At 38.1% G+C, this 27,502-nt stretch overlaps 1 protein-coding gene across 3 annotated transcripts; it reads right to left on the bottom strand.

The window, feature by feature from the left end:
* Positions 1–45: 45 nt before the first annotated feature.
* On the bottom strand, positions 46–27,467 carry PUM3 (pumilio RNA binding family member 3). Of its 3 annotated transcripts, none has more exons than XM_030003255.2 (18): positions 27,344–27,467; positions 26,876–26,982; positions 24,799–24,981; positions 22,895–23,030; positions 22,058–22,133; positions 21,158–21,251; positions 20,873–20,939; positions 20,158–20,332; positions 18,309–18,412; positions 17,735–17,813; positions 15,909–16,007; positions 14,725–14,778; positions 13,056–13,136; positions 8,995–9,137; positions 8,089–8,311; positions 6,884–6,971; positions 4,814–4,904; positions 46–299 (listed from the first exon to the last, which is right to left on the bottom strand). In XM_030003255.2, the coding sequence occupies exons 2-18, from the start codon at positions 26,970–26,972 to the stop codon at positions 170–172; spliced, it is 1,920 nt and encodes a 639-aa protein (XP_029859115.1). In that variant the 5' UTR covers positions 26,973–26,982; positions 27,344–27,467; the 3' UTR covers positions 46–169. The 3 variants fall into 3 exon arrangements, with proteins under 3 accessions (XP_029859115.1, XP_029859116.1, XP_029859118.2); XM_030003256.2 differs by having other exon boundaries at positions 27,337–27,359; XM_030003258.2 differs by lacking the exons at positions 4,814–4,904; positions 27,344–27,467.
* Between the last annotated feature and the right edge of the window lie 35 nt (positions 27,468–27,502).

Below are 27,502 nucleotides of genomic sequence, written 5' to 3'. Positions count from 1 at the left end.
GAACAACCATTTACCGCACACAACAGAATGAGTATAAAAGACAAGTTGTTTTAGAAATTATTTAATTTAGAAGTGCATACACTGCTGCTTGAAACAACCATGGTGCAAAATCTTAATAACTCTCAAGTTGGTTGCATTGATGTAAATTGTCTTTTTAGCTTCATTTACACTAGGAAGTCAATTTCTCCAGTAATGCTTCTACTCCTTTTACACTTTTATTCAGCTTCAACTTTGGGACAAGATTTTTCAGTCCTTTTTTGACTGTATTTGCCACTTTTTGATCAGTGCTCCGGAGAAGGCTATAAAAAACAGGAAAAAAACCAAGGATGTCAAAGGTCATCATGTAGGTCATAAAAAAAGAAGCTGTCCATGTAAGGAAACAATAACTATTTAGGAATAACATAGTTCAGGGCACATTCTGTTACCTGCTATTAGAAAAAGATGGAAAACTTTCCAGAAAGCATGGAACACCAAGTGAGAACACAACCAACACAGAACAAATCAGACTGGAAGGAACTGCAGATCTCTACTCAAAGCAGGTTCAAATATTGGGTCAGGTTCAAATATTGGGTCAGACCAGGCTGCTCAGGGCTTCATCCAGTCCAGGCTTGAAATCCCCCCAATGCAGGAGACAGCCTAACCTCCCTGGGCCCCAGCCCTGCTGCTGGGCTGTCCTCATGGGGAAAAGGGCTGTCCTTTATCTCCAGCCTCAGCCTCTTGTGCTTCAGCTTGTGCTGCTACCTCTTGCCCTCCAGCCACCCATGCACTGCTGTGAACACCTCAGCTCGCCTCCATCCCCTCCTGTTGGTGCAGTGGATGCTGAAAGCCCCCAAAGCTGTCTCTTCTCCCAGCTGAACCAGCCCTGGTCCCACAGCCTCTCCTCCCAGGCCAAGGGATCCAGCCCACAACTATGTTGGTCACCCTCCATTAAACTCACTCCAGTTGTTGACACCTTTCTTGTAATGGGGGTCCTAAAACTGGATGCAGTGAAGTACATCTAATACACATCAAGCACTTTCTGTTCTTTAGATACTACTTTTGGAAAACTAACCAGATTTCCCAGATAACTTTTCTTCCTCAGAAACAAGGAAATTCATTGTAAGTTGTAAAATACTATTAGAAAAGAAAGCTTCTGTGCTATCCAGATCAACCTAGGCAGTGATTCTCCTTCTCCCCTTCCTTCAGGTAACAGTGAAAGCTTCTTGGATTAGAATACAAAATCAGTAGAGGTAATGGCACACCTAATTTGCTACAAGCAGGCTGCATGATGTTACAAGTCTTTATAATCCCTAGGATTCTTCTGAACAGCTCCGAAATTTGCAGCTACCTAAAAGCTTATTTCTTGCCTACTTTTTAACAATGACTGGACATGGCAAGCTGAACTGAGTAAGACATAAAAGGAATTAATGAAGCTTAAGGTGAGATTTAAATTTTGTCTCCTTAGGCATCTAAATCCTGTGCAGGATGGCAACACTATAGGCAGTAAAGCACGGAATGCCCATCTGACAACATTCCCATTTTCAGGAACCTTATTCCTAGATTTATTTCTATGACTATAACTAACAACTTCTAGCAGCAACTTCTGTTACACTTTCAGCTATGAAAGTACTATTTAATCATGAAGCCTTCTTTAAAACTAAATTCAGCACAGGTGAGGGTGATACTTCTTACCTTTTCTGTGAACCATGTACCACTGGTAACAGCAAGAAAGTCAAGAGTACTGACAAAGGATGTGCTGAACGCATCCATACTTAACATGGAGAAATTCACATGGTTCACCACCAGGGACAAAGAGCATAAAAAGTAGCAAGCCACTCTGCATTTTATGTATTTCTAAAAATTAATTTCATCTGCCAACAGCTATACATGTGAAGCTGCCTTCAAACTCTTGGTATCCACAGATATTTCAAGACACTGTATTTTTAATACAGAACATCTACATGTCTGGTAATACAGCCAAAAGACCAACATAGGTTTGGGGTTTTTTTTGTATTATTATGGAAGTTCTTCTAAGATCCAGTAAGCAGGCACCTATGTATTTTGTGGATATAAAATGTAACTTCTACAGGTTACAGAAATGACATATGGAAATCAATAAGTCATCTGGTGAAGTACATTTTTATCCATTTTCTACCCTGATATTACACATTATTCACAAATTCAAAAATGCTGAGGAGAGGGTCAGATATAGAAATCTAAGTAGACCAGCATCCATTACATTCAAGTACTTACAACACTTCCACTAAGATGGATTGTAATGTCTGCAAAAAGCACTCTCATTACTGTAGGACTCTTCATGCTTGTACTAGGTCAGAAACAGCCCCCAGATTTTTTTATAAAAATAAAATTAAAAGCAAGTAGGGCAATGAAAGGAGAGGGTCCAGAGGATACCAGGTAACTAAGCAATCAAGCACTCACAATGAACTGCTCATAACTGGTGAATAAGCTTAAAAGACTAGAAAGCCCAAAATCTTCAAATGGACTGACTGGGTAATTCTGAGTTTCAGATCTGCATGTAAGTGACAGATGGCTTCTGAAAGCCAACACCACCACAAAAATCAATCACAGCTTCAGGGAGAACTGGCAGCATCTGAAAATCACCTCTGTCTGAGGGATCTGAGCTTCTTTATGACAAAAGTAGTATCTGAACATTTTTTTTTAAATAAGGTTTTTTAAAAATCCGAAATTATTTTATGTAAAAAAATTTTGCAGTTATTATCTATACCAGGCTAAACTAAATTTATCATTGCTGTATGATATAGGTAATGTCTTGACTTCAATGCATGCAGTTAAACAAAGATGAGATTAATTACTGTGTGTTAACGAGTTAAGCAGGTGTCACATGAAAAGGAACAAAAGCAGCTGGTTATGTTTGTGTGTTTTCAGCTGCCTAAACAAAAGGGCATCATGCCTAAAGAGTCATCAAGAGAAGTTCAAACTACAAAGGATTCAAATTTAATTAAAATTTTTTAAAAAACCCTAAAAACAAAATTCCAGCAAACAAACAAACACTCCTCCCCAACACTTTTTATCTCTCTTTCCTGTTAACGTGAGTTTCAGTATTGGTGAAAAATGTTCAACTGCCAATCTGGGGGGTAAGCTCCCCTGCTTGGTAACAAAGCACACTTGTTGAAGTCCCAACCTGTAGTGCCATGAGTAATAGCAGAGAGAGGGAAAGACTGACATTCCTCACAGTCTTTTCCATAAAATATTCCACTCCTGTGCTGGTTTTCGCTAATAAGCAATTAGTAGTTTCCTGTTTTTTCTGCAAGTCTTCAAAACTTATTAAGAGACTGTTGTCACAGTGATAGCCAAACAGTTATTAAAATGTTATACATGGAAAATATTCCACTAATTCACTTCGCAACTTTATTTGGACAATCAAAATAGCTTAGTACATAAACCAGCAACACCACATGTTAAGTGAATCTCCTCAGCCTTGAGTTAGGGGAAAAAAGTTGAAGCATTAATACACCATCAGCGAACAATCCTTTATAACAAATCTCTACTGAACATTTGTGCACAGAATCAGATAACTTAAAGGCATTAAGTGCATTTATTGAATTCTAAAGGCCTGTTATGAAAGGCAAAGAAGCGTTACCATTTTAGCAGCTGAACAATCTTAACCAGATCCATATGGTTACGATGTTGTGTAAACTCGTTATGTATCTGGATTGCAACTACTCTTCTACTACCAATTCTTCTCACTAGTGCTCTGAATGATAATGACTAAACAAAGTTAGAATTAAACTCACATTAACTGACAGAAGTCCTATTAGTTGAAACAGCTTTTGATTCACCTTGCAAAAGACCATGAACATCAAAGTAGCCTCACTCTGAAATCATAAAGAGCAGAGATGGAAAGCAAACTACAGGGAATCTAAAGTAACTTTAGGAAAGGGAGAAGTGGGGTGGAAAAAAGAGAGAAGAGGTTTTTGTTTCTCAAAATCATGTTGTCTGTTTGAATTGTTTGCTGATTTTGGCTCAGTGCAATGCTGACCCAGCAGTTCCAGAAGACAGACCACACACTTCGGGCTAGGACAAAACCTTGGGTTTCTATGACCTGACACTGACAGGTAGTTACAAAGTGAAAACAGCGATGATTAACACAGCTGTTGGCATTTGATAAAACAAAATGTTGTTACTCAAACTCCTGTGGGGTCTTTTCTGATCTCACTAGTTGCACAGTTCACTGCTTTGAAGTTGTGAGCCAGCTAGCTCATCATAAGCCTTTGCATGGTCTATTCTTTTGTACGGTCTATTCCAAACACTTTTCTACTTCAGTATGAGACATACTTAGGCTCCATAATTAAGGCATCAAACAAAGCAGTAGGTCACACACACACACACACACAAAAATCTGGATTCTTGTATGCTGCCGCCAGTCACAGGTATTTCAGACTTAATTATTTTAGGACTGCTCTTTCGAGAATTTTGTGCTTGTAAAACAAGACATGGTAGGCACAATTTTAAAAATAAATTTTATTTTTAATCTGAATTTAAATCTATCTTAAAATTTTAATTTTAATCTATCTTAAAAGTCTTTTCCAACCTAAATGATTCTATGATTCTATGATTTTCCAACATTGACCTAATTCCTAGTACTACAATAGCCTGAGCTCAAGAAACAACCTATGCAAACTCTGGTTTGAATTTTTCCAGAACCCTGTTCTGTCGCAGACTTACCTGTGGCATGAAAGACAGTACGCATTGAGCAAAAAATGGCATTTTGCTGGTAGAAAAAGATGTTCTCTTAGCTGTTCAAGAAATTAACACTGGAACCTAATCAGAAATAGCCATGTGCCTTACATACCAACAAAGAATAATGGCACCTCGATTTACTTCTGCCCAGGTCTTCATATTCTCAATACCAACACGTTCCACCAATGTTCTTCCAAAGCAAACTGTAAAATGTGGGAAAGCAGTAGGGAGAAGAAAAAAAAGCAGACAGTATCTTTATATAAAGAAGCCTGTTAAAAGTTCTCTGCACTTGTGATTTAATCCAATAGTTTTTAGCCACCAAGTATTCACAAAGTTTTGCGCTCTCAAATTAATTGACTATTCAATGCAATGAATACCTTTATAGATGTTTGACTGCTTCCAAGTATTGCCTGAAATTAGACAACAGCAGCACTGTGCCACATTTTACTAGTACAAAGCAGACAAACTTGCTGCTTCTTTTTTAAAAGGGTGTCAAAGGCTATTCAAGTCTTAAAGAAAGCATCCACTCCAAAGAGAGAACTTGATAACACCAACTCAGGAGAATTATATGCAGTATACTAATACATACAATACCTCTGCTGAAAAATGCTGTTTTTAAGCACCCGACTCTACAACTGAAGAGATAGAATTTGCACAGATGAAATTAATTAAAACTTTAGAGCTAATCCTTTATTGATGCATGAAAACCACTAGGAACCTTTCTCCTTTCAGCTGTACTGATGCTATAGGGCTCTATTTCCTCAGTAGGTTTGAAAGCCTAAGTTGACTTGCGGATTTGTTACACTAATGGCATATACAAAAGAAAGAACCTAGGCTGACCGCAAGTCCCCAGCTGAATTTGAAGAACTGAACTTCAGGAAAACTGCTCTTACAACTTGTACACTGAGCAAACTTCAGTAAGCAACCCACAAAACCTCACCCAACTGCAACAAACTACAACCTCCAAACAAACACTGAAAACTATTTTTCACTGTCACTTCAGATCAGAATTCCATCTCAAGTACAGGTCAGTTTTTATTCAACTTGTTCCCTACGTGATAACAATTTGATTGTTTTTTAATGCCAATTCCATAAACTCAGAGCAACAATTATTAATGGTGCATTCTTTGTAGGAAAATAAAGAAATCAAAGGGAAGAGCTTGTGTTTAAAATGGGAATTGTGCAATGTTAGCAGAAATAAATCCAGAAAACTATCATCATCTCAGTTAGGATACTCGCTGAAAGACACTCACATAAAACTTCCCATTGCACATTTTCAATCATCCACTCGAGGAGTAGCAAAGCAGCCTCCTTTCAGAAATATTTAATAAAGCCCAACTAACTCTTACTTTTAAAGGAAAAAGCGGATACCTGAACGTAGTACGAAGAAAACAAAAAAAAAAATTTAACAAGGTCTGATAATTCTACAAAGAAAAAAGCTCCCTACACACAGAGAAGTTCCCTCCAGATTATACTACGCCATGCCCACTTCCTTTCATTTTTTGAGGTTTTTGTATGAGAAAGTCATCTCTATTAGGATACAGCTTTCACACGAGATTTTACAGTTATGTAATAAAATAAGTTTAAAAGCTAAATTAAGATGAGAACATCTGTGCCCAATCTCTGCCTTCTGGGATATAAAATAGCAAAGATGTCCTATTTTTGTGCATGAATTATTGTAACAACAGTGATAAAGCATTAACCCAGCAACACTAATGAACACAGTAAAGATTACAGTTTGGGTCACAAGCACTAATGAAACAAGTCTTCCTGTTAGAAAGACTTTACTTTTTCTATTACTGTCCCTTAAATTGCTGTGCAATTTAGCAAACTTATCAAGACATTTTAAGCACAGAAATGAACCCTGTCCCAAATACACAGTACACCCATGAGAAAAAAAAAACAGACCAGTACTTGCTTTGCAGAAAAAGCAACTGTATCGCTGGCATTCTGTTCATATAACAACTCACAACAGCAAAAACATAGAAGCAATTATCTTGTTATTGCATATGTTAAATTATATGTTAATATATTAAATATGTTAATGTTATAAACATGTTATATGTTAAATTTTCCATACATTAGTATATTCAAAGAAATAAATGCAGCAATCTTATTTTACGTCAGATAACTGTTGACTCTGGTTATAATTTGATCAAATAAAGCTGAATTTCCAACATACCTTCTTTTCCATTCTGTCTCATTTTTTCATCTTGCTCTATTAACCATTTCAAAACTAGATGGCCTGCTGGATGCTCTGCAATGTGAAGCTTTAAGGGGAAAAAACAAACCAAAACAAACCCAAAGTATTTAATGATAATGTTTCAAAATACAGTTACGTCTGTCCATAAATATTCCTGCTTGCTTTATCCATTCTGCCCTCGGACACCACATCACACTGATCCATTTAGTCATCACCTATGCAAATATCAACAAGTCTGATGCAAGTATCGGAATACTTATTTAAATTGACCAGTTTATTTTTTACCACCTTCCCTGTAAAATCTGACTTTCAGATATATAAACCTTATCAACCAATGTTTCATCCACCCCTTTAAGGACTTCATGCTTACTGAGCGGAATCTCTTGGTCTAGCTGCCTCTATAAGAACTTCCAGACTTTCCACATTTTCACAGACTTGAAAATTCACTACAGTATGGTTCACAGAAAATCACAGAAAACTTGACTAGTTCATATGGAATTCTACAAAATGTGCATCTTAAAGAAAGGGAAAGACAGAGCAAATTCAGAATATCTACAAAAATCTGGAGGGCATCTATCTTAAATATAGTGTACACAGCATTTTTTGTTTTCCAGTCTACAGACAGTATCTGACTGGGCTTAACTCAAGAAAATAGGGGAGGGGCACACTTTGAAGGGAAGGTCATACTGTAAAGACAAACAGCTATTACTGTAAAGACAAACAGCTATTATCTAAGATCTTTCATTGCATGGAGATACACATACCTGAAAGCTAAGAGACCCTATCATTCTCAGTGTAAACAGTCAAATGAACTATCAAAATTTACTAACTGCTTGACTGCATAGCGATAACATTAAAAGAGAGACTGTGTAACATGATTGTCAGCTACCTTCCCACTAAGTGTTTAAAGCCGTTCTGAAAATTCAAGATCATGAAGTACTTTGCTCTACTACTCAGATGAAATGCTGGCTGAAGCCTTCATCACTCCAGATGCAATAATAATAAACTATGAAAGGAAAATGTCAGAAAACAGAGATCACGTCTAATGTATGAGTGCTATCAGGGCAGTGTGTTGACATCTTATGTAAAGGAAAAAGTGAGCCGACTTCATTTTAGTAGAACCAAATAAGCAAATGCTCTGTGCATTTACAAAGATTTCAGCACCTTGTCCTCTGTTACATTACCTGCCCATCATGGCCACCTGGAACCAGCTCTTCTGCTGCTAAATTCGCAATGGCATCTAGTGCAGGCTGGATGTCACCAAGAGCTGTTCTTAAGATGTCAGCAACCAAGACAAAGGTAGATTTGTCTATCACTACTTCTTGGGTGTGTTCTTGCAAATATTCTAGCAAAGGTGAGGAAATAGCTTCCAGGAGTTCACGACGGCGGAGTTCAGTATTCTTCTTACTGATGAAAGAGACAGCACATTGCTGTAGAAGACTTGCTTTGCATGCCCACCGAGCAACAAGAAATTCAGAACATATACGCTATTTCAGACTGCTATAAATTACTGGAAGATCAAAATAAAGCATTTTTGTTCCCTCTGTTTCACAATAATTTAACCTCTGTTGATTTTCTATTCATTCTGTTATCTCAACTACTGAGATGTATTTCTTAAACAGCTCACTAATAATCTAAAATTGCTCCTTCTTCAAAAACTGATAAGCATCAATGTCAATACCAGAGACTGAATTCAGATGAACAATTTCCATTTTTATTGCTAGATTTTGAGATATATTTTTATGCAACTCAAACCACCAATAATGCATATGAAAAAATCTTCTGCTACGCCAAATTTGATATATGAGTTTAAACAAAGAACACATCACAATTTTTGCCCTTTACAAAGGGGGTAGATTGCTGATCACCAATACATTGCTGGTCACCAACCATCATATATGAACTTTAAGCCAAAAATGCAAAAATAAGGACTACAGATTAACATATCTAATAATACTTCTGTATTATTTTTATATATTTACATTACTTAGATATGTTATGAAGAAAAGCTGAAATTAAATCGATCATGACAGAAAGTTGCGTGAACTCTTCTGGACTCTAGGGAAAACAACTTAACCTTCATATGTTACCTATAGGCATTTCCATCTCCCTGTTGCAGAAGCGTGATGATTTCTGGAACAAAATGTGCAGGGTCTCTAGGACTTAGCAAGTACAACAAGACCTTCTTTCCATATTTGTTGTTTATTATATTGGGCAAAGAAGCATTTATTTCCTGTAGAAGTAAACAAACAGCAACAAAACATTAATGAAATAATAGTTTTTAGCCATAATTACTGATTAACTTCAAATGCAAAGCTTAAGAAAAGAAAACTACACACCCTGAATAAGATTCATATCTGCTTGTGAAATTAAATAAAAACCTCTAATCAGAATGAAAGTTTGGAGAAGTGAGAGAAATAAAGAAAAAATTAAGGTTTAAAATGTGTACATCAGATGCGTCAATATCACCGATTAGAAAATACTACAGAAGGACAGGATTTGTTTTCACTGATACATGCAAGTATAAAGAACAACACATATTCTGGTATGTCATATGCTGCACAAGTATAATCTCAGTAAAAGTTATAACCTCAGCAAACCAGGCATAAAAAGGATCACCTACCACATCACCTAAGAGTAAACACTGATACTACGCTGACTTTCAAGACAGTGTACATAAGTACCTAGACAGTAATTTCAGTCCATGGGAAGGAAAAGTCCATCTTAAACTGATACACCTCATACACTTGTGCACTAATACAGCTGAGGAAGAAATGCTTTAATATGCAGGGGAGTTTTCTTCCTTATAGAAGCATGCTGTTATATTCACATGGAAGCATCTGTATTAGCCCATCTGTTAGTACGCAAAATTTTGTCAGCTTCTCAACAAATGCACTTTCATACAGCAACATGCATTTTATCCAAGTTCCAAGCAGCACTGGAGAATCCTGAATACCATCCAGATACTCTTGACCATTATGATAAACCACTCCTGGCAACCTTTAATATACATATAAAATTTGTGATTATCAAAGCAAAGGACGGCTGTACAGAGCTCTGGGCACTTTCAGCGTATTTTGCAGGCCATAGATATTAAAACTCCCTTTCCCCCCCATGAAAATCCTTCCAGCAACACCTAGAAAAAGATAAATAGAATAATTTAAACCAATGTCACCCTTTATTAATATGGCGCCTGGCTGGTTGTCTTTGAGGGGAAGAGAAACAGAGAAAGGTAGTTGGAAGCTGGCAGGAAATGGTAAGACAACATTCTTATTTCAAAAATATTGCTTAAACCTAGGTAAAATGAGTTTTGGTAAACTGAGATGAACATCATCATGATGCAGCATTGTAACTATGAATAAAAACCTATTATGGTAACCTTCACACTCCCAGGCATGGGGTGGGGGGGGAATTTTTTCTGAGGAAAATAATTCCAAACCAAAACCATTTTCTGTCTTCTCAGCCAGTACATGCAGATTGAGATGTATGTGAAGTTCAATTAAATGGATAACAAAAGTGCTGAAATATTTCAAAAACTTAAAACAGGTAAAGCAAATACTTAAGTTTAGTACAAATAAACACAAATATCATCTGCACTTTGAAATCAACGTATAACACAGCCATTTTGCATAAACGATAATATACATTTTTTCATTAAATCCTCCAAAAGTATATGTCCCCCACTGATTCCATTATTCTGATAAATTAGAGAATTTGGACCCTTTCAGTGCCAGAACTGTGAGAAAGTACTGGGAGAAACTCTAAACAACACAGACATGCTGTCTCTTGTTGGTAATGTCTCCCTAGCACTGCCTGCTTGGAGTCCTCCTGAAAAAGAGGGATTTCTGCTAAAATCTGCTTGAACCCTGACACATGCCAAGCTCACAATGTACAGTTCCAATCACATACAAAGGTTTAAAGCACCACACATATTCTTTGGTCCTGGATTAAGACTCCATGGAGCTGAGAGAACGTGAGAAGGAAAGACTTCCTCAAAGGATTTAAAGAGCTTAAAACCCTCCCTTACCTGCAAATTCCTAGCCATTCTGCCAATCCGCATAAGTGATCAGTTTTATAATACTACAAAAAAGATTTGTCCAAACACTGCTTTTTATCCCCCCAAAATCTTTATTATTTTCCTTACATTCCTTAAGCTATATTTTAGTATGGACAGAATGATAATCAGTATAAGGTGTTTTAGAAATTTAACTGCTCCTTAAGATAATTTTAAGGGTTGGATTCTTCTATAGAGTATGCTTCAATGCTTGATTTCTAGATGCTTCCACCCATCCTCTGCTACTAGATTTCATTCACCATCGGAAGAGCTGGTTTTGATCTTATGTGATTTTTTTTTTTCCCTTTTCCCTGACATCCTTTCCCTGCTCCTGACCACATATAAAACCAGATGGGCCAGTTTTGTATGTGTGAAGGCCACTCCTCCTTATTCTCCTTTAGTCTTCTGTCCAGATTAATACAGTAGGATGACAAAACACTAAACACTCCATTATCTTTGATCCCAGATGGTGGAAAACTGCAGATGATTCAGGAATTAAATGACACCTTGGAAGCTCAGCTAAAGCCAAACAAAGTATCTGAACTAATAAACCCTCCAGGAAGCAGAGTGCTTGTAACAGGAACGCCTCAATGATCTTGTACCGAGACAGCTCTGATCTGGCACAGCTAACTTGCCTGGAACTTGCCCAGAAGTTGTTACATTGCAAACTGGACTCTGAAAACAAAACCCAGCTGTGATTACAGCCGATATACCCCAGAAACAAAAGCCATCTCCACACTGGGATGCTGTCATCTCTCCACACCCATTAGAGAGGCACAGACTGAAGGCCAAATCTCCATGCTAGGGTACAAAACCCCAATACCCCTCCTATACAAAGTTATTCAATGGAAGAACTGTTCAAATTTTTTAAAGCAAGCTTCATCATAACCACATTCTCCTCATATGCATCCTCCACATCCAAAGGATTTGCCTTATCTTTACCTCCTTGCCACCACCTCTCAACCCCTCAGTCCTAAAGCTATAGCATAAGTAGTACTATAAGCACGTCACAACTTATACATCAACATTAATTATTTTGCTTGCATGAAAATTAATTGTGCACTATGAAGTCTCTTTTATCAGTGTGAAAACATAACTTTATGGTAATTTACAGATTAAAAAAAATCTTAGAAGTGATAAAATTTGCATGTAAACATAATCTTAAGTCTAAACACTTTATGAAACCCTATTAAATAATTTTTGGAAGGAAGGTGGGGAAATGGGGCATTCTGAAAGGAAGCAGATGCAGACTAGATCATGCTACCCTTCCTGTTCATTCTGCAGTTCCATGTAGGTGAAGCAAAGCAGCTAGAGTGCTCTCATGTTTCAGATATCTATCTGTATCCATTTTGGAAGCAAGATAAAAATATTACATGGATTTTATCCAGAATGTTAGTTGTCATTCAATTATCAACACATTAAGTAAAAATGTCAAGTTTTGAGAATTAATGTGAGTTAATGGTTTCAGCATCCAACAAAAAATCTCAAAGTACTTTTTCTTGTTTGAAGTCATGGTATACTATATCCAGGCCTGTTGCTGTGTTCCTGAAAGTTTACTACAGTTTATCTTGAAGTAGCACTTTCCACAATGCTACTTCTGCAAAAGAAAAGAGCTAAATGTGCTAAACAACCTTTTTTACAGTAAGTTTGCACAATAAGGACATTCTAGGCACAGATATTCTTGGTTTGCCTGTAAAATGGATAAGGTGACACCCTCATTCTGAAATTTTCTACCAATGTAATCTCTTGAAACACCAGCAGAGCTCAAACTTCTGTAACAAAGACATTGACTTTAAAGAGATTCCAGACATCCATTAACCAGAAGGAACATATACAAAAAGGGTCATTGTCAGCAAGCATTGAATCTAGCTTAAAAACCAATGCAAATCAATAACTGAAGAGAACATATGAAAGTGCTGAGGTCTTCTATGAAAAGAAAAAAATACGATACACAAACATAATGAAACAGAAAGGTGGAAAGGAATTAAATGGTTTGAAAAAAGCAGATGGGATTCCTACTGTCATCCTCCTATACACTGACAAACACACTTGTGACACTATTTAGTATGCTTTTTTAGGAAAAATTCAATTACTTACTGATATAATTAACTGTTTCACGAGTTTAGTGTCATCGATGCAATCAAATGCTGCCAGCAAGACCAGATGAGAAAATTCACCCTGCAAAGATGAGACATCAGAACCACATGCAGTCAAGATCTATGAATATACCAATTGACTTAGAATCAGTATTTCTAAGACTCTGTCTCAAACAAGACACAACATGAACCACAAGCAAATTCTGTCTACTGTCATAGAATGAGAGAAGCCCAACATTTAAGCTCTCTCTGAAAGCAAGGCTTGTTAAGAGAAGCATGTTTTTGAAACAAAGGTAGATTAAGCTGATCTGCCATAATAAGTTGATATACTGCTTTACTGCATCCAAGCTATTAACCTAATCCTATTGTATAATCATAATTTGAAATAATAGGATTTGCCTTGCAGGAACATTACATAGAGAATTTATTTCTGTGGTGGATTTGCTTAAAACTGAGATAAATCACATACCGTATTTCTGGAGATCATGTCTCTGCAATGAGCCATACAGTCTCTACCGCACTGTTGGAGAGCAAGTATCTAGCATACTCAAAAGGGCACAACCCAATCCACTTGTATGTTAGTGAGACTCTACATCAAAGTGAAGCCAGACCTTCAGTGCTCCAGTGTTGTTTTAGTGACTATTTACCCACTGTCTCATATTTCTATGTAATACATATTTTATAAAATATAACAGCTCCTTTATTCTGGTACTAGAAAATTACAGAGAGAAACATTACTTAGACCAGTGGCCTCCACAGTGGGATGCACAAGACAATCCATTGTGGTGCAGGAAGAAAATATTTTTTTCTACCATTAATATATAAAAATAACCACTGGTTATCTTTATCTTATCCTTTTCAAATTTCTATTTCTGTGTATATTTTATAACGTATACTAGTACAGTAGTACATGTACATAATTTATACATAAATATACATATATTAGGGATGCATGCTCAGGGTTGCATGATAAAAAAAGTTTGGAGACCACTGATTGAGCCAACGTCAAATACTAGTAAACAGAACAACAGAGCAACCAGGAAGGGAAAAAGTTTAAAAAGCTTTTCTTCACAGTTGCAGTTTTGCCCAGCACTATGAAATCTGGTTGCAACTGTTATTCTATTGGTGCTGCAGTCTCCAGACACGTTACTCAGAAAAAAATTAAATACAGACTTCTTCCATTGTATGCCACTTCAGCATTAATTCATTTTGAAGCTTCCTGACTTAAAATTATTGAGCATCTTATAGGAAATATGGACATTCAAATGGCCTTTCCAATGACATCCCCAACACATCTTAATTTTTGTTCCTCTTTTGTATACATGTTATTTTACTCCCAACCAAGGAGAACTAACCAATGAACCATATGAAGATGCAATATAAAGTTGGACTCAAAAAAAAACATTGTAGAAAAAAATTTAGGACTTACAATTAACTCAGCTACTTTAAAGGATTGTACTACGTATAGTGCCCACAATGAAGCTTCTCAGTATGTCTCTAAATATGCCATAAAGTTCAATATATTTCATATTATCTAATAAATCACCACTATTTTAAACCTAGTTTTACTAAGACCTCATAGTTGTTTCCACTACCAAAGGACATTCAAATTAGCCTCTCTCAAATCACTTGTGTTTCAGAGACTAAATAAATGGTTAACGAACACTCACCGTTGCTATTTTTTCAATATATGTCTTCATAGTTTTCACAATGACTTTTCTGTCCTATCCAAAATGAAACAAGAACTTGAATGAGCCTATAATGGCAGTGACTCTGAGCAACTAAATTGTTATTTACACCTTCAAAAAGATAACCTTCAATTTGCTTACTAAAGCAAAGGCTATTTACCAAAGTCTCGCATTTGTACTATTAGTCAACACCTAGAAATAGTGTGAAGAGTTAAACCTGAACTGTGAAAGAATCAATCCCAGGGAGGTTCTGTGATATGTTTACAAGTCCAGCCCACCAATGGGAGATGCCACAAAGGGCAACTTGGAGAAAAACAAAACAAAACAAAATAAACCAACAACAAAAAACCGCCCAACCAACCACATATGTTCACCCATATCTTGTTCATTACTTACAGAAGAAGAATGCACTTCAACCCTTCATTTGGAAAGAAACTTACTCAACAGTACCTGAAGCTTTAAAGTATCAGGGACTCTAGCCTGTTGCGAAACCCCTTTCCTAGCAAGATTTTTTTGGCAGAAAGTTTCCTCTTGGCTCTTGCAATCACTGCTCAGGCTTCTTTAGACCCATTACTACCCCTAGATCCTAGCAACTTCATATTTTTTTCTGTGCTTTTTAACAAGCAGACTATTTTCTTAAGTTGTCTTTTTTTTTTTTAATACAGAAAAAGATAGGCAGCATTACAGTATTTCCAAGAGATGATGACATACATTACACCTAAAGTATTTCAGCATACTGTATCAGCAGAAGGAACACAGTACCTATACCATTTTCTAAGTCTTGGCATTCCAAACCCAAACATCGTTCCACATTTTGAAGTTTTTACTATCCTATGCCAGTTTCACCTGCATTAAGAAATCTCTGGGATGAATGAATGGCCAATAATCTTAAAATGGAAAAGTTTTATGTGTCATCTCCAAGAACCCTGCTAAAAATAAAAGGAGATGCTTCCACTATAAAAGTTCTAATGAAAGCATTTGATTCACAAAAAACTACTGCTTACATTTGCCAACAGGTAAAGCTAGGCCACTTTTTAACCTTGCTCTCAAATACTTAACTGCATCAAAATGTGTGCTGGCAGAAGGACCCACATGAGCAATCATATTCACAGTCTCAGACTAGACTATTGTCAAAGAGGACTGGGTAGACAGAAACCAAACAATACCTTGGGAGTACCATGCCATAAGCAGTGCATCGCTACTCGGGCTCCATCATGAGTGTGCGCCAGGTAGATGACAGCCTCTCTGATAGCTTCTATCATTTCCTGGGGAAGAAAAAGGTGAAAGAAAAGGCCTGAGAAATCTCAAGGTGGGTTGGCGAGGCCATGAAAGGATTTTTTTGTCTGCCCACAACACCATAGAGAGCATCACTGGCTCTACAGAACCACTCTCATTGCCTAGACCTATGGAAAACAGCCTCACAAGGAGTCCAAAACACTGTAAATGACATAAGCTTTCTCCCTTCAAAACTACACTGTTTATCATACTCATCCTATGAAACCAGAACTGTATTGAAGCTTGTCAGTTGTCCTACTGCAGAAAATTCAAGGAAGGGTGCTCAGAACTTAGACAGAAATTAGAGGAGACAAAGACAACCATTCATTTAGGAAGAAAATCTTTGAAGGTGATGTAATTTGTTTATACATACAAAGTATTGAAAGCAAGAAGAACTAAAAGGTCATTTAAGCACCAGGTGATGTTATAAATCAGATAAGATGAGACTCAGCCAAAAGTTAGTCTTTATATCAAAGGAATGAGGTTCTGAAGTCATCTGACAACACCATCAGCCAAAAAAGAAAAACTAAACCAAACTGAAAAAACCCCTCCCGGGTTACTAGATACTACTTCTGTTATTATCTGATAGATTTCTTGGACATGAAGCTCCCACCTATCTCCCTTTCTATCCTAGTCAAAGGTTCCAAGCATTTTACCATTTATTTAGAAACTGCTCAGTCACAACATGATTGGTGTCACTAGCTGTATGCACAGGCAGAAACAGATCTACGAAAGGGGTTTCCAAACCCAAAAGAGAATATCCATATGCTACCATGTCTGCACAAAAAGCCAAGCAAGGAGGAAGAGGTACACCCTTACTCCCCTGATTGACACAAGACTGTGAGTCCAGAAGCTTTCTCTGACAAAGCATTACATGAAACCATGCACGGGAACATTTCATTAGGTAAGATCTGGACTTGGAATAGGCCACGAATAGTCCACCTCACTACCCTTAGCTTTGGGTTTGTTTACAGTAACACAGAACAGTTCAGGAGTCCAGTCCAGCAGAACTAGGTAAGAGACACCAAGTCTAAGAGGGTCTGCCTGGCCTGGAATGAGATGGTGCTGAACTGCAGAACCTGGGTGAGGCTGATGGACACAGCCTGAAGACAGATGAAGGCAAGTAGGATACCAGCTTATACAATGTGACATCACACAGATGGATTTAGGCCTAGTTTTTGCAAGAATGGCCAGGGTAAGCTTAAACTGGAATTTAATGCAGACATAGTGATACAAGCCATATGCTTGGTAAGGAGGAGGCAGAAGACAAAAGTTTTAGCTGCTGACAGAAGGGGCCAATCTGATTGTATTTTGATCAAGAGCTTTTTGGTCAATGGCTAGAAGTGGTTAAGAAACTACACACTGGAAAGCTAAACTAATGGAAGCAATGTCCCTGGCTTTAATTATTCCCCAGCTATTGAGAAGGACCATTTAGCATGAAAAGAGAAAACATCAAAGTCAATCCATTAGATATTTTTTTTCCTTTTTTAATTCAAATGTCTCAAACACTATTGCTTTAGTGTGAAAGTTCACTGTGACTGTAAATCTCCATACAACACTACTCTCCAGTCATCTACCTGGAATCACCAGATGTGTAAAACTCTTTAAATGTAAGATGTGTATTTTTGTCTAGCAACCTTACAACACTTTCACGACAAGATTAAAAACTTTCCACTGAAAGGCAAAAGAAGACAAAAACCAAACAAAACATACTTACGTGTCTTTGTTTCGGAAGAGCATAAGTGAAAAAGTCCAAAAATACTTTATGTACCAGTGAGTGCTTTATCACAGCCTCTCTGTATTTGGGAAGAGGAAAATAAGCAAAAAGTCCCCCACAAGTAATGATTTTAACATAAGCTACCAATATGTCATTTGTATTTAAAAAGTTATGCAGTGTGGTGTGCAGAAAACACACAGACATTCTGGATTAGATGTTTGGTATTTACAGTATGCAGAAGATTCTACCAAAACTTACAAATTCTAAAACTAGCAAAATATCTTCTCCTAAAGACCACTGGAGAAGCTTATCCAATAATGTATTATATACACCACACTGTGGGATTTCTACCAATTGTTTGACTGGGGCAGGGGACACTTTAGTTTATAGAAGTGGAGTTCAAAATTAAGATAAGATATTCGTTATGACACTTTCGACAAAATCCATAGATGCTCACTATACAACACAGCAATGTTAAAGCTTAAAAGAGTATCAATATCACTGTCTGTTTGTATGTCAGAAACAAACCAGTTCATGCTAGATTGTCACACCTTATATCAATTTTTGTCCTTACTTTTGTGCCATTGGTGTAAGGATCTGTTTCATTTCATCCAAGATGGCCTCCCTCTTTTCAGGCTGGGCTTCTAACACTTTATCCAGTGTTGGGACAACTGGTGTCTGAAATGAATGCACAATCAGAGGTTTAATTGTTCCCAGTAAGCATCAGAGTTCATAGAAAATCATAATCTTTAGTCCCTTTCCAATCAAAATTCATCAACAATATCAGAAACAAAATGAATTTTCTGCAAAACTAACAGATTTTACAATTTTAAAAATAAAAAGCTTATCTACTTGGAGTGTGTCAGAAGCTGTATACTTAAGTTTCTACAAATTGAATATTCACCATTAGCAAACAAAAGATACTTCTATGGTCTGAACTGGTTTTTGCCAGTTATGGTCAGCTCTTCATGAGACTGTCAAATACACGGTAAAATACACAAAACTGACACTGTGTTAAGGGACTCCTGAGCTAAGCAGAAATCCTGCATGACAGTATGCATGCGTCAGAGGGCAACACAGCAACAAGTCAATGAACTGAGAAGTTAACCAAGGCCCAGGAAATTCCAGCTCAAGAACAGCAGAGAGGAGGAATATATACCATATACCTTAAATACAGAAGTACTTCCTGGTATCTCATCTGAGCAATTACACTGATAACTCTTGTAAAAGAATCTGTTGTTAGGAGAACAGTCTGACTAGATAGAAAATTAGAAGAAATGTATTTCTAACAGTCCCTGCTGGGAGGGGAAGGGGAGGGTGGAGAGCTGGAGGCAGGAGGGGGAAAAGTGAACTACATATTTCAAAACTCCAAGAAATTCCATGTCTCGTTGAGGATTACATAGTAATTTCTTATAAACCCACATACTGTTGAGTCTCAGGTTTGCACCACAATGCAAGACTACTTGAAGCACTCATGCCAAGAATGGTAGAATGATGGAAGCTAACACTGCACTTGATTTCTGAGGCTGTTTTACTCCCTGTACAAATTACAGCCCACAAACACACCTTTCTATTACAGTGCTGCAAAATGCTTTACTAAAACTTGTAATAACCTGTAAAGAAAAAATAGCAATATGGTTCAGAAATGAGCTGTTAATTTCTTATACAATTTTAACAGAAATCTTGGGTAAGTGTGCTGTGTCGTACACTGGGGTTCAAAAGTCACTCTAATGTAGTTAATAACTGCATAAAACAATTTTGTACTTTGTAGCAAATAAAACTATTTGTGCCCCTAATGGAAACCAACTTTCCAAGTCAGCAGGAAAGAAGAAACAACAGAAGTCAAAAGAAAGGAGGCTGTACTTTTTAAAAAGGTTCCCACTGCCTGGTGAGGATCTACATCTAAATAGTTTCAAGACAGTCTGGACTCAAGTCCCATAGTCTCCATGGCAAAAGAAAACAAAGCCAAAAATTTGGCCTAAATGGCATACTGTATATAGATACAGGCACATTCTGCCCACACTCATGTCTCATGAGACATAAGGCAGTTAGGACACAAAAGCTACCTACAGCTTTAATGGGGAATTACGCTGAAATCTTATCTCAGCAAGGGTGACTACTTCAGGCTAGGCACTATGACGCTGTGATAACTGCAACTATACATTAGACTGTCTTCGATGGAGCAAAGCAAGCTCATACATGAACATAATACGTTTTACATAGTTCAAACTGAAAAAACACAACAACCTAGAACATAAATACACAAGTAATCATAACATTTAAACATGCTAACTAGACTACATTTGGACAGCTGACAGTAAGAAATTTAATCAAAAGAAATAGTAGCTAAGATAGGTAAGGTATTACTAACACAATACTTTAGATGCGAAAACACCTTAGACTAGAAAGTACTGAAATGTCACCTTGTAGACCTGGAAAGTGTTCCCATATAGTTCTTCTGTCAGCATATTCCTCTGCTCCAGAATGGCTTTGTCATTATATGCATATTCCACTACAGCAGATGCTTCGGCATGACGGAGCATTTTTTTCACATGGCCTTTAAAACTTTTTATTATTTCTGCAACTTGTGGTTTTGTCCTGTTTCACAGGGAAAGACAGTTAGCAAGAGTTAAAACTTTAGGGATAAGCTGACCTATCAATAGTGGGGTTTTTTTGGAAGCACATTTAGGTGATAAGTTTTACCATAGAACCCAGGAAATATATGCATCTGGATCAGCTTTATGGCATTTATGAAAACACGGTGAGAAAGCCAGGAAGCTAGAGAAATCATAAGGCATTTTGAGGCAAAGAAAAGAAGCCACTGGATAAATTCTACAGAATAAAGGATGCCTTCCTGAAACACTGAGCAAAGAAAATTTTTACAAGCCAGTTTTTTGCATAAGGCAAAGACCAACTTCAAGCACATATTTGAGCTTTTTTGGCATATATTTTCCTCAATGTGTACAGCTTTAGCTTTATTTTTTGCAAAAGGAAAACTGCTGTTAGCAATACCAGACACTCTCCTGTCTTGTCACTACTATAAAGATTTTCCAGAGACATATTTTTTTATTTATGCACTATAGATTAAGGGCAGCATTCACAATGCAACACAGCTAAGCAAAGTCACTTCATACTTACCCATACATAAGAAACTTCTTCACAATATTTCTGGAATATTTTGACTTGCTCAACTCTACTAGGCTACCTAGAAGAAGGGAAAAACATTCAGCTGGTTTGATTTTTCACTACATTAACTCTATAAAACAAGATGCCATTATTTAAGTAAGTTTTAAGAGCTCACTAGGAATGATGTATCAGTTCAGCAGAAAGTTAAAAATATTCAAGAGAAAATAATATGGCTTGTTCTAATGCATCCTAACAGTAGAGAAGCATATAGGTAAAATGTAAATGGGAATAAAGTACCTTTCAATTCTTCAAATGTCTCTTGCCTTTGCTTCTCATTACCATACTGAATAAAGCACTGGATCACTCGAGTTGAATCATGCGCAAACGCCAGCTACAGGACAGATATATTTCATTATCCTAGGCCGTTCAAATGGCATTATGCATCAAACTTGTTTTAATGCACTTCCTCTCTGATATAGTTTTATGCCACATGTAGCATGTAATGCCAATTATAAAAGTAGTTACCTGTTTATAACAAATTAAGTTTTAAGGTTTTTTTACTGCTTTATAAGTACTCTGTCAAACAAAATATAGACAATACTTGCAGTTGCTGACAATTAAGAACATGCATCCAGGTTTCAATACTGAAGGGGAACCATGAAATTGTATCTCGTTTTCTCTCATGTTCTTTGTAATTTCAGAGTGAGTGTGACGATACAGTTCCACTTCAGCATGGAACACCAAGAATCATTTTAAAATCCAACATTTATTTCACTGCAAAGTTATATGTTTCAAGAATTAAACGGAAAGACTATTTGGTATAGTTAAGTATCAGGACATTAACGTCTCTTAAAGAAAGCCACAAAGCAACAATTGTAATTAATCAAAACTCTGAGTGGCTGGTTTTGAACTTCAATTAACACAGAATTTCACTGGACTAAAACTCCTTGGCAAAACAGACAGCCTTATAATAGCCAGCTGATAAACAAAGCATCCCAAGACTACTGTCCTGAAATCCAGGTGCCAAACGCAGCCTTTCAACCCTGTTTTTGTTCTTTTTACTCACAGTTTAAAAAAAATTCCCAGTAGCTTTTGGAAGAACAGGTTAGTACTACCTTATTAAAAGTTCATTTATATTTCACCATTCTTTAAAGAAGCTTTTGTAAATTTGTGCACTACAGCATTAGTTTTTCTTACGCTTTTAATTTTTCCATGAAGAAGCTTCTGTAGTTCATTCATTAGTTTTTCTCGCTTCTCCTTATCGCACTTCTTCCTACAAGCAAAAAAAAAAGCAAAACAATCTTAATTGAGGAAGCAGGTTTTTTGTAGTATGTTTCACTTACATCTATAAATTAAGAAGCAAGACAGTACAAAATAAAATTAAGTTAGCTCCTGCTAATCCATGTTTACACTGTCATTCATTAGACCTGAAGACAGATGTAATTAAGCTGTTTCAGTTCTTAGAAACCAAACCAGATTTCAACACTTGAAAATTAATTCTTTTCTGAGTAACAATATTATTAAAAAGAACATACTCAAATCTGCAGCCAGAGTTGCTTACAGATCCAAAGATCTGTAAGAAACTTACAGCCAAAACTGCTAAGCATGGACACTTAGAGCAAGTAAAATTAACTCCTCCTTCTGATTTGGGGCCCTAGTTCTAGAATTACACCTGCCCACAGAAAGTATACAAACCTCCACAAAAAACTCATGAAGTGATCCCAGTGAAAGATCAGGCTGAATCAGTACATGCTCTGTGCTTCAGGATTCAAAAACTAAGACAACTCTTTAAGCATTTACTCACAAATTTTAGTCTAAAGTACAAGTGAGCTCAATCCAGACATTTCTAGCACTATGGGTCACCACACTCTGCTTGAACCATGCTTGAACAGAATTGCATATGATGTTATCATTCACCCATGGAATTTCACTGTGGAAATATAGCTTCATATAATTACAAGAGGAGAAAGAGAGTCTTCTTGCAACTTATGATTAAAAGCCAACTGAATGAAAGAAAAAAAAAATCATTATTACCTTCTCACACTTTCCCATATTTGCTTTGATTTTACAATTATGTCATAATTACTTTTATCATTAAGTTGTCTGGTTTGCTTTAACTCCTTCCTTTTCTTTTTTAAGTCATTCCATTTCAGCTTCTTAGAATCTGACCCTGAAGACAAAAATAAATACATTTTCTAGAGTCAATAAAAGAGAAGCAATGGAATCCTTTAGCAGTATAAAGTCTGGCACCTCTGTGACTTGAACTGCTAACTATTCAGGAGCTTTGCCTGCAGCTACTCAGCTAGCCAACATGAAAGCATAAATACTTAGTAAGTATGCTAGGCTAGTAATCCACTTCTAGAATACTGGAAGAACAAAGCAAACCCAATTTTTCCTCAAAGCTCTGTCAAAGGATGCATTGTAAACCTCTTAATAGCTTGAAAATTGCCTCAGGATGCACCTAGGTAGCAGCCTATGACTGCCTGAGGTAATTCTCCCTTTTTAGTTCATCCTGTACTCATACATACCTTTTCCCTCTCTTAAAAGAAGAGCCCTAACTCAAAAGATACGTATCTGAAATCTCAGAGAAAGGAAAAATATTAAAGCCTTTTTACATGCTTAATCTTTTTACTCAAATTCCTTAAGCATGGGATTTTACTATACAACAGCTGTACACTGCCACACAACAAACTCAGTTAAGGTAACTTTATAGAAAGTGACATGAATGAGTTATGGAAAAACTTCAAGTATCTGATTTTAGTTTTATTCATACCTTGACAAAAACCATCATCTTATATTATATAGTTTCACAGAAGCAAGTCATGCCAACTATTACATCTATATGGAACATTAAAGACCCAGCTTTAAATTTTTAGACCTTAAAGCACCGCATGCACTTAACTGTCTCACCCATCCAAAAAACCATGCTCTCCTTTTACAAAGCACATTATTGATATTTTCTATCACTCTCCTAAAGTAATAGTGACAAGCAAAACCAGTAACACTTTGCTTTGAGAGCACCACCGCTGTGTAATACACAGCAACTTTCAGTTATTCTTATGGACAACATTTAAAGGTTTGTTTGTGGTTGTGTTGGGTTTTTTTAAAGCAGCTTAATATGAACATTCTGTTGCTATTACATTTCCAGACTTCTAGTGCATATTCCATGCGAAGCCATTCTGCAAACATGTGACAGCAACAAGAAAATACTCAACACCTTCTACTGTCCTTCAAACAACTAGTATTTTTTTGCAGAACTTCAGAATCCCTCACATAACATTCCACTTCTCATCTTACAGTGCTGTTTAACTGTCCCAGTGGAGCTTTGCTTCACAGCAGAGGAAGGAACAACATGAAGTTCTCATGTACCAGAAACAAAGTTAAAAAAGATGTACAATGTAAAAAGCAGTTATAATACCGATGATGTCCTTAAAAAAAAAAAAAAAGTGACTAGATAGTTTGGACCACAGAAACAATAATATAAAGAATAATCAACTTTGTTTAATGAATTTTGGTGTTCCAAATTTTATCGCCAGTACTTTTAGAATAGAGGATTAGGTTTCTAAAACAGTCTATGAAAAAATCTGTAGTTTCTAAATTTGTGTGAAAACAGCCAGTTTCAAGCTAGCCACTTAACGCTGACATTAAAATAATTATAGCTTTATGATGGCATACCAATTATTTAAATTTGCTACTGCATCTTTACTTTTGACTTCCAAGAAAATCCGTAACTGTTGATTTTCATGACTTTGGCCTCAAGCTTAGTCAGGTGAAGTAAATTTTTCCACAGCAAAGATTAAATGTGAAGTAAACTTGGGAGTCATTGAGCCAATTTGGACAGGTGATAACGAGGCAGGGGGGAAGGGGAAGACCTAGATGAACAACGTGTTTCCCCAAACCTAGTTTCCATTGATATCCAGGCTTAAAAATCTGCTCACCTCCCTCTTCACCATCCTGGAGCTTCCTCTTCTTTGCAAGCTTTTCTGATTGCTGTTTATTCTTGAATTGTTTGACACTAGCTCTTCCAGGTCTTAACTGTCCTTTCACAAATTTATTGGAAATTGGTTTAGGCTTTCCCTCCTCATCTCCTTTGTTAAGAAGTTTCTTTGGTGGACCTGAATCTATTAACCAGGAAAACAGAAATTAAAATGTTATCCTAGAGCTAAAGTTGCTTCAAAATAACAAATCACTGTAACAAGAGTTAAACTACTTTGTAATAACAATTATATATATAACAATAATTCTTACATGCTTCCCAAAGACGCTGTTCTCACTGCAGTCCCTGGGTGTCCCAGTTTTCCCTAGGGAAGTTTTGCCCAGGCATTATTTTCTGGGCAGCAGTAAAATGGCCCAGGCATAAAAAGGATTAGTCTAAATTAAAAATTTCGCTACCCCTAATATCAAAGTCATCAATCCCCAAATCATCTCTTCACAGTTTATGGTCAGAGCTGTTTTGACATCATCTGTTTTAAGCCGAAGACAGCAAACACTGAAAGGTATCTTCTCAATCCTAAGCCACAGCACTTCACACACCCTACCTTCAACTCTCAAATAAACTTTTTGTTAATGTGAGAAAGCAAAGCCCAGAATCAAAAAGTTATCAACTTCAAATTTTTAACTAAAAGACTATTTCAGGTCAATCAAATAGAGCTGAAGGACTTGCAATGCAATCTATTTAAAGAATTTCAGCTTTACTTTTTCCAGGTTATTTGATCATACAGTCAGTAGTTTTGACTGCAAGATAGAATCATAGAATGACTCAGGCTGGAAGGGACCTCTGGAGGTCTTCTGATCCAACCCTCCTGCTCATGCAGAGCCACCCAAAGCTGGTGGCCCAAGACCATGTTTGAGCAGGTTTTGACTGTCTCCAAGGTGGTGACTGACTCCACCACCTCCCTGGGCAACATGTGCCAGTGCTTGGTCATCCTCACAGTAAAGAAGTCTTTCCTGATGTTCACAAGGGAACCTCCTGTGTTTCAGTTTGTGCCCAATGCCTTTGATCCTGTCACTGGATGCCACTGAAACTAGCCTGGCTCTGTCTTTGCATCTCCCCTCCAGGTATTTGTATACATTGACAAGATCCCCCTCATCCTTCCCTTCTCCAGACTGAACAGTCCCAGCTCTCTCAGCCTTTCCTCACAGAAGAAATGCTCCAGACCCTTCACCATGTTCGTGGCCCTTTGCTGGGCTCTCTCCAGTATGTCCATGTCTCTCTTGTACTGGGGAACCCAGAACTGGACAGAGCATTCCAGGTGTGGCCTCACCAGTGCTGAGGAGAGGGCAAGGATCACCTCCCTCAACCTGTTGGCAGCGCTCCTCCTAATGCAGCCCAGGATCCACTTAGCTGCCTTTGCCACAAAGGCACATTGCTGCCTTATGTTCAAATTTGTGATCCCCAGGGCCTTTTCTGCAAAGGTCGTTAGCCCACAACATGTACTAGTGCATGGGGGTGCTCCCCGCCAGGTGCAGGACTTTGCCCTTCACTCCTTGTTGAACTTCAAGAGGTTCCCATCAGCCCATTTCTCCAGCCCGCTGAGGCCCCTCTGGAGGGCAGTACAACCTCTGGTGCATCAGCTACTCCTTCCAGTTCCGTGTCATTGGTAAACTTGCTGGTGGTACACTCTGCACCATCATCCAGATCAACAGCAAAGCCACTAAACAGGACTGGACCCACTAGTGACTCCTGGGGCACACTGCTAGCACCAGCCTCCAACTAGACTTTGTGCCATTGATCACCACCCTCTGGACCCAGCCATTCAGCCAGTTTTCAATCTACATCGCTGTCTGCTCATCCAGCCCATAATTCATCAGGACCTCTGCAAGGATCTTATGGGAGACACTGTCAAAAGCCTTACTGAACTCCAGGTAGACAACATCCATTTCTCTTCACTCATCTACCAAGCTAGTCACTTCATGAGGTAAGTTCACCACGATAAAAAATGAAGTTCAAGCATGCCTGCGCACAACAATAATCGCTCAGCCAGGACTCCCATTAGGCAGCCTTTGCCTTCTTACCATTATCTTTTTTAAATTTCCTCTTCCCGTGTGGCACTTTTCCAAGAGGTGCTTTTCCGCTCTTCCTCACGAACTTCTTTCTACCCTTGGTTTCCATTCCGCCAACACTGCAAACGGAGCAAGAGACAGCGTTACCGGAACGCCGCGGCTCCCTTGCTAACCACGCCAGGAACAGAAAGCCTCCGCTTCCCTCGACACCGGTTAACACGGAGTTAAACCCTTCCCAGCGGCGGTCGCCCGTCCCTAGGTGGGCGGTGCGGGACCAGAAGAGGTCGCCCGCCGCCCGGTCTACGCAGAGGCTTCGCTAGGCAAAACGGCGGTTCACTGGGCCTGGGCGCCCGCCGCCCCGGCCCGGCTCCCCAGCGATCCCCAGACCAGGCCCAGTGACACTGCCCGGGAAGACGCAGCCGGGCGCGAGGGGACCGCGAGGTAGGGGAGCTCCGGTGGAACCGCCTGCCCGCCGCGCACCGCCGGTCCCCGCCGCTCTCCTCCGCTCTCCTCCGCCCTCCTCACACGTGCCGCCCCGCCCGCGCTTTGCGGCCCCTTCCGGCGGACGCGGCTCCCCATTGGCCCGCCTGGCCGCTGCCGCGCGACAGTGCCGAAGCAAGGTACCGTAAAGCGCCGCGC

Source organism: Aquila chrysaetos, chromosome Z, assembly GCF_900496995.4.
Source record: "Aquila chrysaetos chrysaetos chromosome Z, bAquChr1.4, whole genome shotgun sequence".
NCBI classification, from domain to species: Eukaryota; Metazoa; Chordata; class Aves; order Accipitriformes; family Accipitridae; genus Aquila; species Aquila chrysaetos.
Note: the sequence above shows the minus strand (reverse complement) of the source record. Positions and strands in the feature narration are given on the sequence as shown.

What these genes read in the sequence shown, in the direction of transcription:
- PUM3 (XM_030003255.2), bottom strand. Translation starts at nt 26,972, where the DNA reads ATGGAAACCAAGGGTAGAAAGAAGTTCGTGAGGAAGAGCGGAAAAGCA. An exon ending in ATATTGAAAAAATAGCAACG is followed by an intron (nt 13,137 to 14,724) that starts GTGAGTGTTCGT and finishes TCATCTTTGCAG; the next exon opens with GGTGAATTTTCTCATCTGGT. An exon ending in GGTGCCATTATTCTTTGTTG is followed by an intron (nt 300 to 4,813) that starts GTATGTAAGGCA and finishes TGTTTTTTATAG; the next exon opens with CCTTCTCCGGAGCACTGATC.